The sequence below is a fragment of the Pezoporus occidentalis genome, unplaced genomic scaffold (assembly GCF_034315485.1).
Source record: "Pezoporus occidentalis ecotype Australia unplaced genomic scaffold, CSIRO_AGI_Poc_V1 ctg68, whole genome shotgun sequence".
Lineage (NCBI taxonomy): Eukaryota > Metazoa > Chordata > Aves > Psittaciformes > Psittacidae > Pezoporus > Pezoporus occidentalis.
The window spans coordinates 2,577,338-2,594,805 of NW_026916030.1; the positions used below are offsets into that span (position 1 = coordinate 2,577,338).

General features: G+C 44.1%; 1 protein-coding gene across 10 annotated transcripts in view; it reads left to right on the forward strand.

Annotated features, from left to right (window-relative positions):
• Nucleotides 1-17,468, forward strand: part of CRB2 (crumbs cell polarity complex component 2) — a 66,841-nt gene that overhangs the window by 33,876 nt on the left and 15,497 nt on the right. For 8 of the 10 annotated variants that reach the window (XM_062641005.1, XM_062641000.1, XM_062641003.1 and 5 more), the window contains 5 exons: nt 1,765-2,466; nt 4,736-4,931; nt 5,446-5,585; nt 6,568-6,750; nt 7,685-7,798. In XM_062641005.1, coding sequence (XP_062496989.1) covers nt 1,884-2,466; nt 4,736-4,931; nt 5,446-5,585; nt 6,568-6,750; nt 7,685-7,798 — 1,216 coding nt within the window. In that variant the 5' untranslated portion in view covers nt 1,765-1,883. The remainder of the gene's footprint in view (nt 1-1,764; nt 2,467-4,735; nt 4,932-5,445; nt 5,586-6,567; nt 6,751-7,684; nt 7,799-17,468) is intronic. The other 2 variants (XM_062641001.1, XM_062641008.1) reach the window with 2 other exon arrangements.

Below are 17,468 nucleotides of genomic sequence, written 5' to 3' on the forward strand. Positions count from 1 at the left end.
ATAGTTTCCTGGGCTCCCACTCTAATTGCTGCAGAGATTCCAGGCAGATTCCGTCATCCTTGTTTTCTGCCTGACTGGGAATCTGAGAATAAAAGGGTCGATGGCAGAATAATGAGATTGCTGGACAGTGCAATGCTCAGCAGCTCTCCCCAGCATCACATGAGAGAGGAAGGGAGAGGTGGGCCTGGAGATGATGCTGGGAAGAGAAAGGGCTGTCTAAATCCCTGAGCACCCTCCCCCCCCATCAGCAGTCCTCTTAAAAGAAGACTTAGAAACTCTGTAGTCTTTTGGTGGGAGGAATTTGAGGGAGGTCAGGGCAGGGGCAGGCTTTTGTAAACCAAAGTCTCCTATGAACCCCTTTCAGATTCTGAAGTTGGATGCTTCCACCTTCAGGTACAAAGAGACTGAGGAGCTGATGGGGCTGTGAGTTGTAGAAAACCACTGACACGTATTAACTACTGGATGTGTAGAAGTTGCACCAGAGCAAGGCAAACATGATGAAAAATAGGCTGGGATAACGATGGCATGAATGAGAGAATGTGTAAGGTCAGCTGAGAAGTGATGCTGTGGTGTGTGATCCTGGCAGATCCTTAGCATGGCATGTTAAAACATTTCTCAACTAGCAGTGGTGGAGCAAGGGCCCACAGTTACAGAAGGCAGCAAAAAGGGCAAAGAGCTGCTTAACAGTGGCATCTAAACCCAAGGTAAAATGCTAGAGATAGCTTGACTTCCACTGCTAAGCAAAGTCAGCATTGTCTCACCAGAAGCAGGAGCTGTTTCTCAGATACCATTTGCTGCTATTTCATGAGCTTTATCTCTGCTTTGTGGTCATTTTTCATAGATGTTTTTAAAACATCTACTGTATAGTTTGCAGAGTTACTTCCAAGTTTGGATGTTTCCTAACACTTAACGCAGGAATCAGTCTGGCGTATCTCTACCCAAGAGCTTCTCCCTGATGTATCCTGGAGTGGATAGGATTTAGGGGAATCTCAGCATTAGTTGCTGTTATCTGAGTATTACACTGTGTTTTGCCTCTGCAGATACTAAGAGTTTGAACCTAAAATGCCATAGGCAGAGTGAATCTCATCAGTTTCTGTTCTTCTTTGCTATTCTCATAACACCTAAAAATTCCCTGCTGTGTAAATGTACTTGTCTAACCTGTGAGGAGAGGCTGCCTGGGCAGTGCTTGTCAAACTTTGAGCTGCTCGATGTAATCAGAGACTGTGAAATGTGTCAGTTTGGGTTGAATTGTTTGTGGCAGCATTTTCAAATCACTAGAGGATTAGCTGAGGAAAAAAAGAAGTTATCTCCAGAAGGAGCAGGTGAGACAGTAAGAAATACTGTCTGCCTTGCTGGATTTCCAAGCACAAGTCCTATGCCCTACCAGCGAAAGGGGTTATTGAAGCTTACATGCAGTTTATCTCATGAATGGATTTAATGTGATAAGTGTCACTGCTGTCAAAGTGCCTCATGGATGAATAAGCACAAATAAAATAGTTGGTTTGTGAGTGCCTCCTAAAAAACAGGCATCTGGTCATCCGGCTTAGCAAGAGATTCCTGATGGCCATCATACGAAGGCATGTTGTGTTGTCTTCTTTATAGTAAATATTTGATTCTCCAGTAACCTTTTCAGCTAATGCCTAGAGCAGCCCTTTGCAACATGGCATTTGGGTGGGCAGTCTCTGACTTGTATGTAGTGATAAGCAGAACTTTCTTCTTTAGGGCTACAAATGCTGGCTAACAAAAAGTATCTTTTCTCAACAGGAATTTCATCCTCTGAAAATGGCAGCAGCTGTTCCTCATCCCCCTGTGAAAATGGTGGGAGCTGTCAGGATTTGGAAGTGGGATACAAGTGCACATGCCCCGTGGAGCCTGTAGCCTACATGGGCATAAACTGTGAACACCTCTATGATGCATGCTCTAAACATGAGTGTACTGCCCACAGGATGTGCAACAGCACTCCGGGACTCCTGGAATATGACTGCATCTGTATGCCTGGCTTCACAGGTATTGATTGTAACGTTAATATTAATGAGTGTGAGAGCAACCCTTGTACAGACCCTCGTTTTGAATGTGTAGATAGCGTAAATGGCTACACCTGTAAATGCCAAACAGGACTGAATGGAGAAGGCTGCCAAACAGAAAGCTCTATGTGCTCTAGCCACCCCTGCCTAAATAACGGGACATGTGTGGAGGGTCCTGGGGACTATACCTGCATCTGCCAGCCTGGCTTCACCGGGGCCAACTGCAGAGACAACATTGATGAGTGCACCTCCAACCCCTGCCAGAACGGAGCCATCTGCAGAGACAGGGTCAATGAGTATAGCTGTTTCTGTGTGCCTGGGTTCCAAGGATACAACTGTGAAATAGACATCAACGAGTGTGCTTCCCGGCCCTGTAGAAACAATGGCACCTGCCTCAATGAGATGGATCACTATGTGTGCAAGTGCATCCCCGGCTACACAGGTACCTTTCATGCTCATGTACTAGCCGGGTGGTTGGGTTACATCTCACTGTTCATGTAGTTCCACAATTTGCCTGCTGCTGCTGTGTCTTGTAGAGTTAGTAGCTGTCCTGAGAAGCTGTTGTTTTACAGCTATGAGACTACATCTCTTGCATGACTCATTTCTGGGGTGTTTGGTAGTATTGTGTGTGAACAATGGTGCAGGGCTTGTTGCTGTGGCTTCTGGGCAACAGTTCAGTCTTTGATTTCCATGGATGGCATGGATGTTGAGAGATGTGGATCAAAGAGTGGAAGTGGGTGGATTATGTGAGACTTGAGTACTAGAGGAAAGTAGCTATAATTACCTCTCAGTGTAAAATTAAGCGAGATAGACAAGGAAATAGATCTATTATCAGGAAATATATACTTAATGTTTCCAGGTATAAGGTGTCTCTGCCTGTCTTGCCTGTGGTTCTTTGTCCTGTCTTGCAGGACTTCTCAAAGGGAAGTAGTCTTCTTGGGATAAAGCGGCTTTTAGTCGGATATTTCTTTTGTAATTCTTACACAATCAGTGAATGGTTTTTGGCATGTGACACAAGAATCTCTTTTTTGGGCATCTGTGCTAATGGTGACTCGGAGTAATTTACACCTGTGAGTTAATCTGTGAGGGAGGCAGTGAGGGGTTCTCCTTTCTCCAGTGCTGTTTATCGGAGTGGAATGCAATTGTGCTGCGCCCACGTCTGCCTGGTACCACCTAGCACATGAACTTTCCCAGCCTTCCTCGGTGTCACAGGCTTAAGTGTTTCAAGAGTTAGGTTGCTTTGAAGGAATGCTGCTGATTACCAGTGGAATGAGAAGTTACAACATCAGGAATGCAGCCCCTGATGCTGACTCACTTTCTGATAAGAATTAACAGAGATGAAGAAAAAAGCAGAATTTCAGTGTAGGCCTTATGATTACTACTGATTTCAAGTATCAAGTATAATTGTGTCTTTGTAAATCTGTTTCTGTTTTATCTTTAGGCTGAATCCTCAATTCAGGATTGCGGGGTTCCCCTGCCAGGGAAGTGCTAAAATGATCCAGGCAGCTGGAGGAGTTTGTTGTGTTCCAAGTTGTTCTGATATGAGGCTTTTCCTTTTGGTGCTTCATCCATTCTGGCACCCTTGGCCAGCAGGTTGTTTCCTGGTGCTTGCAGCTGGAATTTGGGTGAAGGAAGTTTTGCATTGGTATTGACGGGTTTGAACCAGCAGATTAGGGGGCCCACATTCCACCAGGATTAGGATGGCCATGTCCACTATGTGGTTAGCCTTCGCCAAAAAGGGGAGATTAGGTGGATTGGCAGGTGCCATTGTAATGACTGAGGTATGGAGGTGATGCCAGGCACCGGACAACTGAGAGGTGGAATATAGTATGAGAAGATAGTTGCATAGAAGTCGTACAGGAGGTCTTATTCTTTCAGGGAAAGTTGAGACTTTGGACAAAAATGAGTGACTTGCTGTTGTTCTTGAGTAGTGGAATTGGAACTAACACTGTATTTTTAATACCACTTCATAATAAAATTCCATACTAATATCTAGTATCACTGTAGTTAGTGTTCTGCACTGCTTTAATGCTTTTTTTTCCTAGTATCTCAAAGCAAGTTATAAATACCAACTAAACAAATGAAACAGTATTTTGGAGAAGCATGTAGAGATCACTCTTCCTATACCCAAAATGCAGCTGCCTCTGGTGTAGAACACTGGATCAGATTAATAGCAATGCAAAACAAGTGAAGAGTACCACGTGTAACTAAAACTGTAAGAGCTATATCATATATAAAAGTCTAAATAACACTGACTAGCAGTGTGATTCTTCTCTTCCCATCCCTGTTCTCCCTTCCTTCAAAGGATCCCAAACTAAAACAGCTGTCATGAGCTGTATGTAAGATCAAGATTTTATGGCTTGCTTAGAAATAGGGTGTTGTTTGTGAAGTGCTGAGTGGCTGCTTCAGCAAACTTGAGTACAAGAGACTAGAGCTTCACAAATACTGGAAGCTGTGTGTATTTTTGAGAGAGGACTAAAATCCAAAACTCTAGACAAAATAACTGTGTTTTCAAATAAAAATTAAAGGTCTTTAATTTGTAGAATCACTGGTCATGAGCTCTCAATATTCTTACAGCAGAATTAGAAGAGATCACTATGTAGCCAGTGTGGTTGGTAGCATGGGTTTTGTGATTCCAGCTCACAAGTCCAGGCAGCACAGATACATGTTTTGGATTTATAACAGGAATATTTCTCTGTTTTGTAACAAAGGTGTGAACTGTGATGCTGAAATCGATGAATGTGATTCAGACCCTTGCCAGAATGGGGGCGTGTGCAATGATCACGTTGGGTTCTACACCTGTACCTGTGCCCCAGGTTATCAAGGAATGCAGTGTGAGGTGGACATCAATGAATGTGTGAGCCAGCCGTGCCTGCACAATGGGACATGTCATGACCTTGTTAACAGGTGAGAAATCAAGAGTTCTTTGACAGTTAGATACCAGGACTGATCAAAAAGTCACTTAGTGTAAACTGTGAACAGAAATCTGTGGGTGGAGTTGGAGTTAGTGTTTGGTACATCCCAGGGGGCCCAGTGGTTTATGGCAGTAAGTAAAAGGCCCCTCCCAGCAGCAGGACTCCTAAGGTGCTTAAAGGAAGACAGGAAAGTATTCCTGTTACTGCTTTTTGCTGAAAGATCAGATAAAAGGGGAAGTGATTTGCAGAACATGAATGGCAAAAGCAACTGCTGAGAGCATACCTGTGTCTGAATTTATCTCTTCACAGGTAAGGTGTGAACTCAGAGGCTGCTGAGGGTTGTCTGCTCTGGCATTAGCATGGCCTTTGTGCAGATAGGATTCTTTTGTCTTTTCCTCTGCCCCACAGATGGTGTAAGGACTGACAGCTCTGTTTGCTCTTTCCTCATACTGGGCTTTGCAGTTGAATGAAGAGCTTATGCATTGCTCTGTTTTGATGCCCCACAGCTATCGTTGTGACTGCAGTGACACAGGCTTCCAGGGGGACCACTGTGAGGTGGATATCCTGGAGTGTGCCTCTGAACCCTGTCTGAACAGTGCAACATGTGTGGAAGGAATCAAAAACTACAGCTGTGTCTGCTGGCCAGGTAGGTTAGAAATCTGTGTTGCTATGCTAGTGTGTAGGCACACTGCAATGGAGAGCACATGCTAAGCTGCTGTGTTGAAGAAGTAAAGAATTAGTGATCATACTGTGTGATTTTTTCATTGTCTGAAACAGGCTGCCACTGCTGCCCTTTACAGGCCACCCCAAAATCCGACTGACCTCATGGCTGGGAAATACACCCAAGTCCCAGCTGTAAAATTTTCTTTCTTTTTTTTTTCTGCCATTTTCCATTATGTGTTTTTCTGTCATGGGTTAATGCTTTCCTGCAAGGTGACCATTTGGCTCCTGCTTTTGACAGAGTGGAGAAAGTGGAGGGCCCTGGAACTCCCTACTAGATAGAATCATAGAATAGTTAGGGTTGGAAAGGACCTTAAGATCATCCAGTTCCAACTCCCCTAACACCTCACACTAAACCATGTCACCCAAGGCTTTGTCCAGGCTGGCCTTGAACATCGGCAGGGGTGGAGCATTCACAACTTCCCTGGGCAACCCATTCCAGTGCCTCACCACCCTTACAGTAAAGAACTTCTTCCTTATATCCAATCTAAACTTCCCCTGTTTCAGTTTTAACCCGTTACCCCTTGTACTATCACTACAGTCCCTAATGAAGAGTCCCTCTCCAGCATCCCTATAGGCCCCCTTCAGATACTGGAAGGCTGCTATGAGGTCTCCATACAGCCTTCTCTTCTCCAGGCTGAACAGCCCCAACTTTCTCAGCCTGTCTTCATACGGGAGGTGCTCCAGCCCCTGATCATCCTCGTGGCCTCCTCTGGACTTGTTCCAACAGTTCCATGTCCCTCTTATGCTGAGGACGCCAGAACTGCACACAATACTCCAAGTGAGGTCTCACGAGATGAGCTGCAGTGTCTTCTGAGTCTTATTCTCACCTTCAAGGCAGCATCAATATTTGGCAGACTGATTCCAGTGAAGCTGTGGATGATGCTGATACTGATGTCTCCTGGCAGGTTACACAGGGCAGCACTGTGAAGAGGATGTGGATGAGTGTGCAACATCTCCCTGTCACAACGGAGGCATATGCTTTGAGAGATCCAACCAAGCCTATTATGGGACGCAACCTGAGTTCCCCAGTAATTTCAGCTATAGCCAAGCAGCTGGTTTCCTCTGTTGGTGCCAGCCAGGCTTTGCAGGTGAGCTATGCAGTGAATTTTTGAGCTGTCTGCACCTGGCAAATGCTAATTGTTTGAGTAGATAGGAATGGAGCAATGTTATTTGTGCAACAAAAATCACTTGGTGACTGGCACTTCACAGGAGTGGCAGCCTGATGCATCAGGAATGTGCTTCTGCTCACATATTGTAGGAATATATTGTGGACAGCTGTCTGAATGTCATTCTCTGTCCAGCAAGCTTGTCTCGAGGCTGAGGCAACAGCCTATGCACTTCCCAAGTGCTTTCAGGAATGCCCCCTGGCTATGCAGATGCCAGGGTGGTTTCTCTTTGTCAGTCTCTCATGCATGTGGCAGAATTCATCCTTACAGAATATCTGTGAAAGCCTCATCAGAGGAAACTAATTCCCTGGAGTCACAGATAACTGTTCTAGGTGTTCCCTTGATGAGACTACTCTCATGACAGCAAACTGTATAATGAGAGTGGGTAGGAGAAGAGGGGTTCTTGATACCTTGCTCTTGGAACTAGGGGCTCTGTGGATGTTCAAGTAAAATTTCACCCTTTTCCTGGTTTGTAGATTGTATAAAAGGCTGATTTAACAGCTGGGGAAATTCCCTGGTGGGAGGGGCTAAACAATACTACTTTATTCTGTTTTGAGAGAAAAAAAGAGAGTTGGGCCCACTGTTGCATGGATGGGGATGGTTCAGAAGTTCTGATTCTGCCACTGCTCTCTTTTGTGACACTGGAAAATCATACTCCATTTTCCCTAATGGTTTTGGTGGTAGTATCTACATGCTAGAGTGGCTGGAGAGACATGCTATAGTGCAAGAAATTATTTTGCATTTTTAGGGAACAGAAAATAAGTGTAAAAAAATCTGAGTGCATTTGTCATTCAGATTCTTTCCTTCCCTGATGCACCTGTGTACTCAAGATGCTTCTTTGTGTTTTCACTTAAAGGGGATACCTGCTTTACCAACATTGATGAGTGTGAGTCCCAGCCGTGCCAGAATGGAGGGCTCTGTGTGGATCTTACTAATGGCTTCCTTTGTAATTGCCTACCAGGTTATTCAGGTAATGCTGATGAAGGGGGTGGCTGAAATCAGGTCCTTCTGGTTAACTAATGCTGAGCTGCTGCATTACTGCCTGGCTGCAGGACTGGATTCCAGCCCTGGGTAGCTCAGGCTGCTGGGCAGGGCTGAGATGAACTGTGGGGAGTGTGTGATGTCTGCAGTAGAGTGCTTGAATGCCATGAGAAAGCTCTGTGATTTTGGTCAAGAAAGTTGATAGGCTGTGAGCTAGATTTTGTAGAAGAGTCTAAGATCAGAGTATCTAGGGGATGTGTTTCCTGGAGTGGAAGTTCACTGGAAGAACTGTTGGGGGGGTTTATATGCATACTATGAGGGTGAACAAAACAACCCTTCAGATAAAAGAGGGGTGCTTAGCATTCTAGTTGTCACAGGCTACTGATTCTAGCAGGTTGGATCACTGGCACATAAGCCATCTGTAACACATCTCCATTCCCTGACACCCCTGGATGATAAGAGCCGGCAATTTTTGACCGAAGGCAGTAATGTGCTATGTTAGGAGGTCAAAAGGTCTTTGTTTTGTGATCAGATGAAACCTTCTGTGTTTACAAGGGAATGGGGAGTCTGGCTTTTTACACAAATGCCCTGCCTGACCCTCATGGGTCTCATTTTTCTTGCTGAGAAGCTAGGGGATAGTGAATATTTCACATCAGCTCTGTTGGAAGGTACACTGCTGATGCTAAACCTCATCTTAGTTTAAAATATTCATTCTTAGTCTTCTGTGTCTTTAAATTCCATTTGTCCTCTCTGTTTTGAGCAATTTAACACCAAAAGTGGCTTAGAAGAAGGGTGATTCCCAGCACAAACTTGTATTCATGTACTTTGGAGGTGGAAGCCACCTTTCCACAGTGTTACTAGGCTGCCATCTCGTGGGAAAAATTAAAACTTGAAGCCAGAAGAAAACCATGTCCCTTTAACTTTCTTTCCACAGCAGGTAGCATTCCAGAGGCTTAGACCTTTATTGCATGGGAAAGTTTTGTGGTTTCCTTCTGTGGTCATAGTGGTTGAACTCTGTTGTTGGTGTAACTCTGTCCAGCACTTTCCTGGGAAGACCCATTACACAGGCTTTTCACTCCCAGAATCTCAAATCAGCTCCCAGTTAATAGCTTCTGTAACTGGGCTGAATTCTTGGTGGGGTTTTCTGACCCATCTCATTTGCTTTGGATTCCTAGTTTAGGCTGGGCCAAGAAAAAAAATGCTTTTGTAGGCGAGGCTTTTTAAAATAGGCTTTTATCTAAGCTCTTTACTGCTACTTTCTTGGGTAGTTACAAAGCTGTACTCATGAACTGAGATCTTGCCCAAAGGGGTGGTTTAAAGTTTATTCTAGTTGTCAGAATTTGTGCCGTGTTCCCTTTTTCTCCTTCAGTGCCCCAGCACCCTCACAGAGTTCAGAATTTCACTGTGCTTTGCTGCAGCTGCAGAGCTGTTTTAATCCTTTCCAATTCTTAGCATGCTCGTGGGCAGAAAAGCTGATAGAAACTGAGGATGATGGCAAAGGAGTGCTAGAGTTCACTCTGTTGCATCAAATTTGGGTTCATTAGTACTTGAAGGTGATTAGAAGCAGGTTGCTCTTCTGGATATTGCTCTTGGTAAAGGACTTTGTCTCAGCTGAGGTAGTTCTGCCACATTAACAGAGTGAAAGGCTGGGAGCAGTCTGTGAGATCAGTAAGTGTGTGTGGAAGAGTGAAGCTGACAGGGAAATAATAGCAATTAATCTCCCCTCCTTTGTCAATTAATCCCAGTACAGTCATGCTGGGTAAACAGCTTATTACTTCATATTAGGATCACAGAACAACTTTGTGAAGCTTCCCATAATGTTTCTGTTCAAAACACATTTCTGTGGCAGCTTAGATCTGCCATGAACTTGGGTTTAAACTGCCTCCGCTGATTAAAGTGAACTTGCTACTCTGATGAAGAATGCTTTCTTGGGGCAGCAGGGGGTTCTTTCTGTACTTTTTTCCTTCAGGCTGAGGAATTTGGGGAGTGTTGGGATAACAGTGTGAGTCAGGAGAAATTCTTGCTTTGCAAATTAACTACCTCAGTGCTGTCTCAAGCTACAGCAGTGCAGGGAGATGAAGCAGCTCTTTCTGAAGGAATGTTAGTGTAAAAGTGTTGCCTGATTCCCAAGAGAACAACATAATAGGTCCTGAAGAGTCTGTTCAGTGTGACAGTTTGTGCTTTAGTGGAGGATGTACCCTGAGAGGATGAAAGAAGTAGGAATCAAAAGATTGCATGGGTACTAAATGAAGTGAGAGGAGAATGAATCTTGCATGATCTTGGAAGTGGTCAGCTGTGGTCAAGGAGAAAAAGCATGTTAGGAAAAGCCTGTCTTTAGGAAAAATAAAACCAACAAAATGAATGCTTTACCCATTGGAATGGTTTCAGTCACTAGTTTAGGCCAGGACATGAAAAAGACAGGTACCTCCCCACTCATATTTGCACTCCTGCTAAAGTTGTCTCTAGAAAGGCAGTGTCCTAAAACACAGTGCTGTGGCACGGGTCAGCCTGGGTGAGAGGGGAAGAGCAGCATCATTTCAATTGCAAGCATCCCATGGCAGTGGCACCTTGTGATCATGGTGAAATTCTGAGCTGTTTGGCACATGGCTGAGGAATGCCTCTGCCTTGGTGAGGAATCAGAAGGTGATGTGGTGGTAAACTTGGGAGTGATTTTGACTGTGAATGTGTCTCAATATAATTGGAGTGCTTATTGACTGTTTTACTTTGTTCAGCCATAATGTCTTTGTCAATTGTCCTTAAAGAAGTGGGATACCTTCTGTGTAGCTAGCTATAAATGGTTACTCTGTAAAAGTGCTAGCCCAGATCAAATAGGCTGGAATTCCAGGGTCACAGGTCATGAAATAAATGGGAGATTCTTCTTCCTTCCAACCACCTTTGGATAGATTTAATTTTTCTGTGCAGCTATTTTCTTGATGTCAGATTTGGTTTAGAGATATAGTCTTTACAGAAAGGGCAGCTAAAAGGTTAAGATACTAAAGAGATTAGAGGACTATTACCCCCTTCAGCAGAATCCCTTTTGGTAAATATAGCTGAAGGAAGCTTGGGAACACTTTGAGAGACCCACATATACTTCCCTTCCATTCCACATTGCATCTCCCTTCTGGATCAAAGCTCCACGGTTAATCAGACCTTTTGACTTTCCTGTTAGCTGATTGGAATGCCACAGGAGTGTACCTGCCAGTCTAGATCCTGCTGTGTCTAGGTGTCACGTGAGTTTTGATCAAAAGTGTCTTCTGAGATCCTGATGCTTGTGACTGCAGAGTCTCTTTTGAACTAGCCCTGTAGATTTCCTGACTGTGGACAGCCTGAGATGTGCCAGCTCACCATGGTTAAAGTCTTTTTGAGAGGATTATTAATGGTGGAGCAACTCTTAAGAATAAAATTTGACTTCCTTACTAACTGAAATGGGTGAAGCCCAGCTTAATGTCATCTTTAGAATCAGGCCAGGCAAGTACTTGTACAGAGCAGTGTCTGAGAAGAATTCTTCTGCGAACACTGAGATGGCAGTCTTGTAATGGTGCCTACCAGGAGAGATGACTTCCAGGGGTCAGATCCAAAGTTCTCTCTCCGTTCTGTAACATTTTGCTGCTAAGATCCCTCTGAGATAGTGTTCTTTATCTTGACCTCCTCCAAGAAGTTTTACAAATGATTAGGCACAAAATACTCCTCTGAATTTAAACCCCATGGCTGAATCTTGTAAATTGCGTGACTGCCGATGTGTAAGAATGGGGACCTGAAACCTCTAGAAGGTGAATCATCTGATGCTTTTAATTTCCTTAAGAATCTTCCAGTTCTAAAGGAGCTAAGCAGTTACTCCTCAGTTATGTGTAGTTTGAAACAGATGATCAGTGATCCACCATTTGGCTTAGAAAAGGTCTTATTTAAGCATTTTATCTTGCGCATATAAATATATGTACTATTTAGAATTGTCAGTGACTGTATTTGTCCATCCCCATGTCTCTAAGAGAACCCTATATCCTTAACCTGATCCTGAGAAAAGCAGCATTCCCAGTCTCTAATTAGCAATAGTCATGTAATGAATTTGAGAAGATGCAGTGGGGCAGGTGATCAGAATCTGTGCTGACTTGGACTACATGGATTTGGGTGTGATGTATTTGAAATGAACAATATACAGATAGACTCCATGTGTCAATATATACCTCTGTGTGTGTATATAAATCAAAACATGGATCTTTTAAAAGGGACTTAACATTCTCCAGTCTCCACAGTTACACTTTATAGTTGCAGTTGGTAGTTGAATGGGCATAAGCTACCCATTTGTTTTCTCTTGAACAGTAACAGAAGGGTCACACTAGCTAATAGAGATAGTATTTCAAATCTGTGCTTGGATAGGTCTATGTGTGCGTAGGACCCAGATGTGACTATCTGAGAAGTTTTGACTCCAAACAAACACTCACCATATCCCTCCCACTTGAAATATCTGTATAAATTTACTGGCATGTTTGGATTGAGTGGAAAGAAGAAAGTAAAATAGCTACAAGAGCAGTTGGAATGCTTTCTTTTAATATCTTAAAGTGATACTGCTACAGCAGATTCCAGACTCTGACATGTAGGAGTTTTTGTTTGCTTGGACCTGACGTTGATACTAACAGAGGCTCCAAGTTTGGGGAAAAGCTCCCAGATAGCATTTCTTTGCAGAAATAAGAGCCTTCTCTGGGTTCCCTACAAGATGAAAGTACAATTCTGCCTCCAGGAACTTTACAATATGAAAGAACATTTAAAAAATCCCCACAAAACCCCAGAAATACAGAGGAAAAAAGATTACAGCAGTTAATTTTATAAGGTGGCTAATGAGGAAAGAGAGTTTTCATTTTGCAGTCCCGTGTTTGAACCCCTACAGTCGGCATAAGGCAGGGAATTTCCTTCCATTCAGTTTGACTTCAGCAAAATAGGTGATACTTATTAAAACTTGAGCCTTTTCTTCGTGGATATTGCAGAGTGGAAATGCTTGTGCTCACCAGTGAGCAGAACAAGAGCACATGGAGGAAGGATGCTACGTGAAGGGCTGGTCCCTGATTAAGTTGGTGTTGAATGTACAGCAGAGCTCAGGTTGCGCTCTGCATTTGGAACTCTCCTTATTTGTATGGTTTGGATATTACACAGTGGTGGAAATTCAGTGTGTTGGCTTAGCTTCTAAAAAGAAAAATCCATGTTTTGGCTTTGCTCCTGGAATTTGGCGGATTCACCTGGGAGGCGGTGAGGGCAAGAGATTGTCTCTTGACATTTTACTGTTGGAGCTAATGCTGTGGATAGTGCTGGGTATTACTGCAGCACACTGAGTGAGAATGCCCTGTGAGTACACATTCTTCATGTCAGCGCTGACAGGGGCCAGCTGGGGAGGTTTAGAGCCGGGCTGGATTAGTTCTCACTGCAGAGCAGGGCTCTTCTATATTGGCTGGTTCCATCTCCAATCCCTTTTTGTCTGACTGGCATCAGGGAGCGCTTACACACATTCTGCTGTTTCAGTGGAGCCTTTTTGTCATTCCTCCTCCCCCTTTCACCCCCATTTTTTTTTTTCCCCTCAACTGTCACAAATGTCCACAAGGAGTCGGCCATGAAATCTGTGCTGATTGGTGTGATCCTGAAGGGAATTTTTCTGCTAGCAGGTAATGAGATCTATAGAGTAATTGCAGTGTGTCCTGAATGTTTGCGTGCCTGCCCCGGGCAGGGAGCTGGTTATGCGATTAGTGGTAGCTGAAGGCATGAGAAGGAACAGGAATTGACTGGAAATGGAGAATGTTTTTTATTTTGAAGTGACCTAAGTTTTGTTTTGGAAACTTTAGGGGAAGGAATTTCCTTCTTGTGCAAGATGAAAGCAGAGCTGTCAGCATGCTCTGTGGGCATCCTTGCTGCAGTCCTGCTCTGCTCAGTGCAGTGATCCAACCTGGGGTGTTCCAACGCGTGGGTCCTTGGTTTTGGCCTCAGAGCACTGTGTAAACACACAGGTGTCTCCTGGTACTTCTGTGAAACGCTTGGTTTGCCTTATACAGAGGTTTCTGCAATTTCCCTTTCTCCTTTCATGATGTAAAACTCCTTTCTTGAGAGGCAGTTTTTGTTGTAACTCCGAGGACACCCCTTTGGTGGCCTGTGCACTTCTCCATCTCCTCCCCCACCGTCCCCTTGAGTAGTGCACAGTGGGGGAGAGGTCAAAGCAGCGTGTTGCCATGGCAGTAATTGTGCAAATATAATTGTGTCGGGTCCGCTTGCAGCTTATTCTCTTTCTTCCCCCCTCTCTCCCTCCTCGCCTTTTTTCTTTTGATAATAATAATACAGACCCTAATTAGGATGCATCAGGGAAAGGTTGCTAGGAATTCTGTTGTCTTACGGGAGAGGGCAAGCCGGTGCTGGCCGGGAAGCCCCGCTGAACTCCCGTGTTTCAAGACTGGGCCCATGAATAGACCTCGTCCTATAAGTTTTTTGGTATATGACAGCTAAATTCGAAGATTTCTCTTTCTGTGTGCTTATTCTTTGAACATATTATGTGTCTTTGAAGTATGCGATTTATACTCTGTATGCAACGAATCCTTATTAATAGCAGTCAGTAAATCATTACCTTCATTCAGGGAATGGTGAGCTTTACGGGTTTTAGTAACACTTGGTTTTCGAAACAAGGCTCTTCTCACCACATGGGTAACACTTCAGAATCTAGTGTCTAGATTTGTATTTGAAACTACTGCAGGCTCTAAAAGCTCAGCAACTTCTGAGTGTCTGTTTCTGCCCCTGCCTCTGTGGGTTATTACCTTGGGACTGTTAGCTTAAACACTGCTAAATTAACTGGAATGTTTGAAAATACTTGTCTCCAGATAGCAGCCTTTTAAATAACACTTGTCTGATTTTCAGATAACGAGTTCCACTGGCTTGTGTGTCTTTAACTAGATAAGAAACTCATTAAGTATTTTGAAGCCTCCTAATGATGCAGTGAATCAGGTTGGCAACATTGCTGTTACTATTGATGGTTCAAATAATAGTAAACATTTGAGCTAAGAAATTCAGAGGCAACAGAGAAGAACAGGTTAAGAGTTACTTGGTTTTGTGAAATGGAGTTGTCCCTACCCTCTTATTTTATCAATGTACCCAGGTGACAAAAATCACTGGTGATGCTGGAGGAGGAGAGAGAGGGAGAGCACTGGGTGGTGAAGGGTAATGTCGCTGAGAGATATGTAAGGAGTTAGTGATGTAGCACCGTGTAACTATTCAATAAGGGGTGACTTCCAGGAAAAAATTGTTGTTAGCCAGATTCTCAGAACTCTTGCAGTTTCCTCTGTTACCAGTCTGTTTTAAAAACTGCTCCAAATTCAAATCTGGCTCTGCACTGGCTTCTAGGAGGGCAGTTCCTCCTCCTGCTTTAGTGCTGTGGAGGATGGCTGTTTGCTGGCAGAAACAATGACAATGACAAAGATGATGCTTGTGGGTTTGGTTCCTCTAGGAAGAGCTGCACTCCTCTCTTCTGCTGCTGAACATTTCTTCCCTGTTGTAAGCTGTGAGGTTAGACAGCAGCGTGCAAAGATGTGAAGTGTCAGCTTATTCTTTTCACCCATTTCAAACCACTAATCTAAGAAAATCAAACCAGCTGCATCCCATGGGAAAGCTTGCTGTTTAATTAGCCACCAGCCTGGGGTTGTGCACTCACCATGGGGACTAATTTGCCACCTGGTGTGAAGCGCTCAGCCCACAGGTATCAGCTGGGAAGCTGCCTAGGCCGGATTCCTGCTGCGGCACAATGGGCAGAGCACACTGGCCAGAGGAAAGAGAGATGTGGTCAGGCCAGGAATGTGATGTGGAAAATGGGGCTCCCCACCCTGCCTCTCAGCCTTCTCAGAAATGCAGAGATTGAAAGCATCTCTCCTTTTGTTATCCAAACCCGACGCTATCTAATCCTCCTCATTGCCCTGTAAATATCAACAGCTCTGATCTGAAATGAGCAGCATCTCAAGGATTTGGGCTGTATCAGACCTGTCTTCCTGACACCATTCAACAGCTGCCTCCTTTAAATCTGACTGCAGATTTGCTTCTTACACTTCTGAGAGCCCTTCAATCCACTAATAACTCAGAAAGTGCCACATAGTTCTACTGCTTTCCTGATTTATCTTAACTCCAATTGAAGTCTTCCCATCTTCTCCCAGGCTGGGATTCTCCAAGCTGAGAGATGTCCATTACATTCTATTTATTCCAATTAATTTCCTTCAAGTCTGGCTATAGCTTTGTGCTGAAATCTTAATTCTGTCCTTGCTGCTTCCTTTACAGGTAAGATCACACACCAGGTTCTGTGTGTTGAGCAAGCCCAGCATTAAAAGCTTGAGAAAAAGGCCTGTGCTGAAGGTAGTATTAGCAACTCTGAATCTGTCCATGAGTTCAGCTCTTCTTCAAGGCAGATGTTATCAGCCAAATTCAGTGCTTTTCCACAGGCACTACACAGCGGTTTTCTTCTAAAGCAGTTTAGGTCAGTAGAGCTGTGTCCTAGAGGAATCTGAGGTAATGTTGCCTACAGAACAGCTCTAGCATAACTGGAAAAGAGCAGAATTATCAGAGCCTTCCGTTCCTTTCAGTGCTTCTCAGAGCTCCATACATGTTCTGTCCCTACAGTGACACAAACCAACATTTTGGAGCTGGAAGCTTCACCAGTCTGCAGAGATAGCACTGGTAACAGCACTGAACATGGGGGCTAAAAAGGAGTAAAGCAGCTTGGTTAGACGGCAGGGTACTAGTGATTTGTGCAAACTGTGAGGCATTGCTGGAGCATGAGGGGGACAAACTATCAAGATTGCAGAAGCCTGTCTCTTTGCTAAGTTCTTTTTTATCACACATCAAGTCCAGCTCCAGTGCTCCTAATGCCCCATCTCCCCTCATCTCTTCCCCTCAGGCAACTCTCTAATCTCTTTGACAAGCACATTCTGTCTAGTGGCTTTTCTTTCTAAATGTCTTTTGTGTTTTGATTCCCCTCCTTTGTGTGCAAATTCCTTCTTTTTCTTTCCGCTGTCCTCATTGTGCTCGCTGGTTAGATTCGAGCGGGTAATGCTATTAGATTGGGATAATCCATGCTTGGTTTATCTATGTGACTGTCTCTGAAGATTAGTGAAAACCAGTGTTATGGGCTAGATAAAGTGAACTGGTTCAGAAGGGCTCTTCTATCAGTCTGGAGATACTCAGGAAAATGACAGCAGGATTTCATTAGCCAGATTTGAGTGTAATGTCTTGTAATTTACTAGAGCCCTGTTGGGATCCATGTGCCTCCAGGAGACAGACATACACAGTGCGGTGCTTTTTACCCAGTTCACTTCTGGACAGAACAGGAATCAGCTTAGTGCAAGTGTGGCAAAATGCCTGTGGAGCATGTTTTGTTTGGTATTTGGTAGTGGATCGAGTTGTGAGTGTTTTACAACTCAGGGTCATTTCAGAATTTGAATTTTCTTAACTGAGGCTTTCCGTTAACTTCCCATTTAATGTCATCTGTAACAGTGTCTCTGGTCGTAGAATCATAGAATAGAATCATAGAATAGTTAGGGTTGGAAAGGACCTTAAGATCATCAAGTTCCAACCCCCCTGCCGTGGGCAGGGACACCCTACGCTAAATCATATCACCCAAGGCCTCGTCCAACCTGGTCTTGAACACTGCCAGG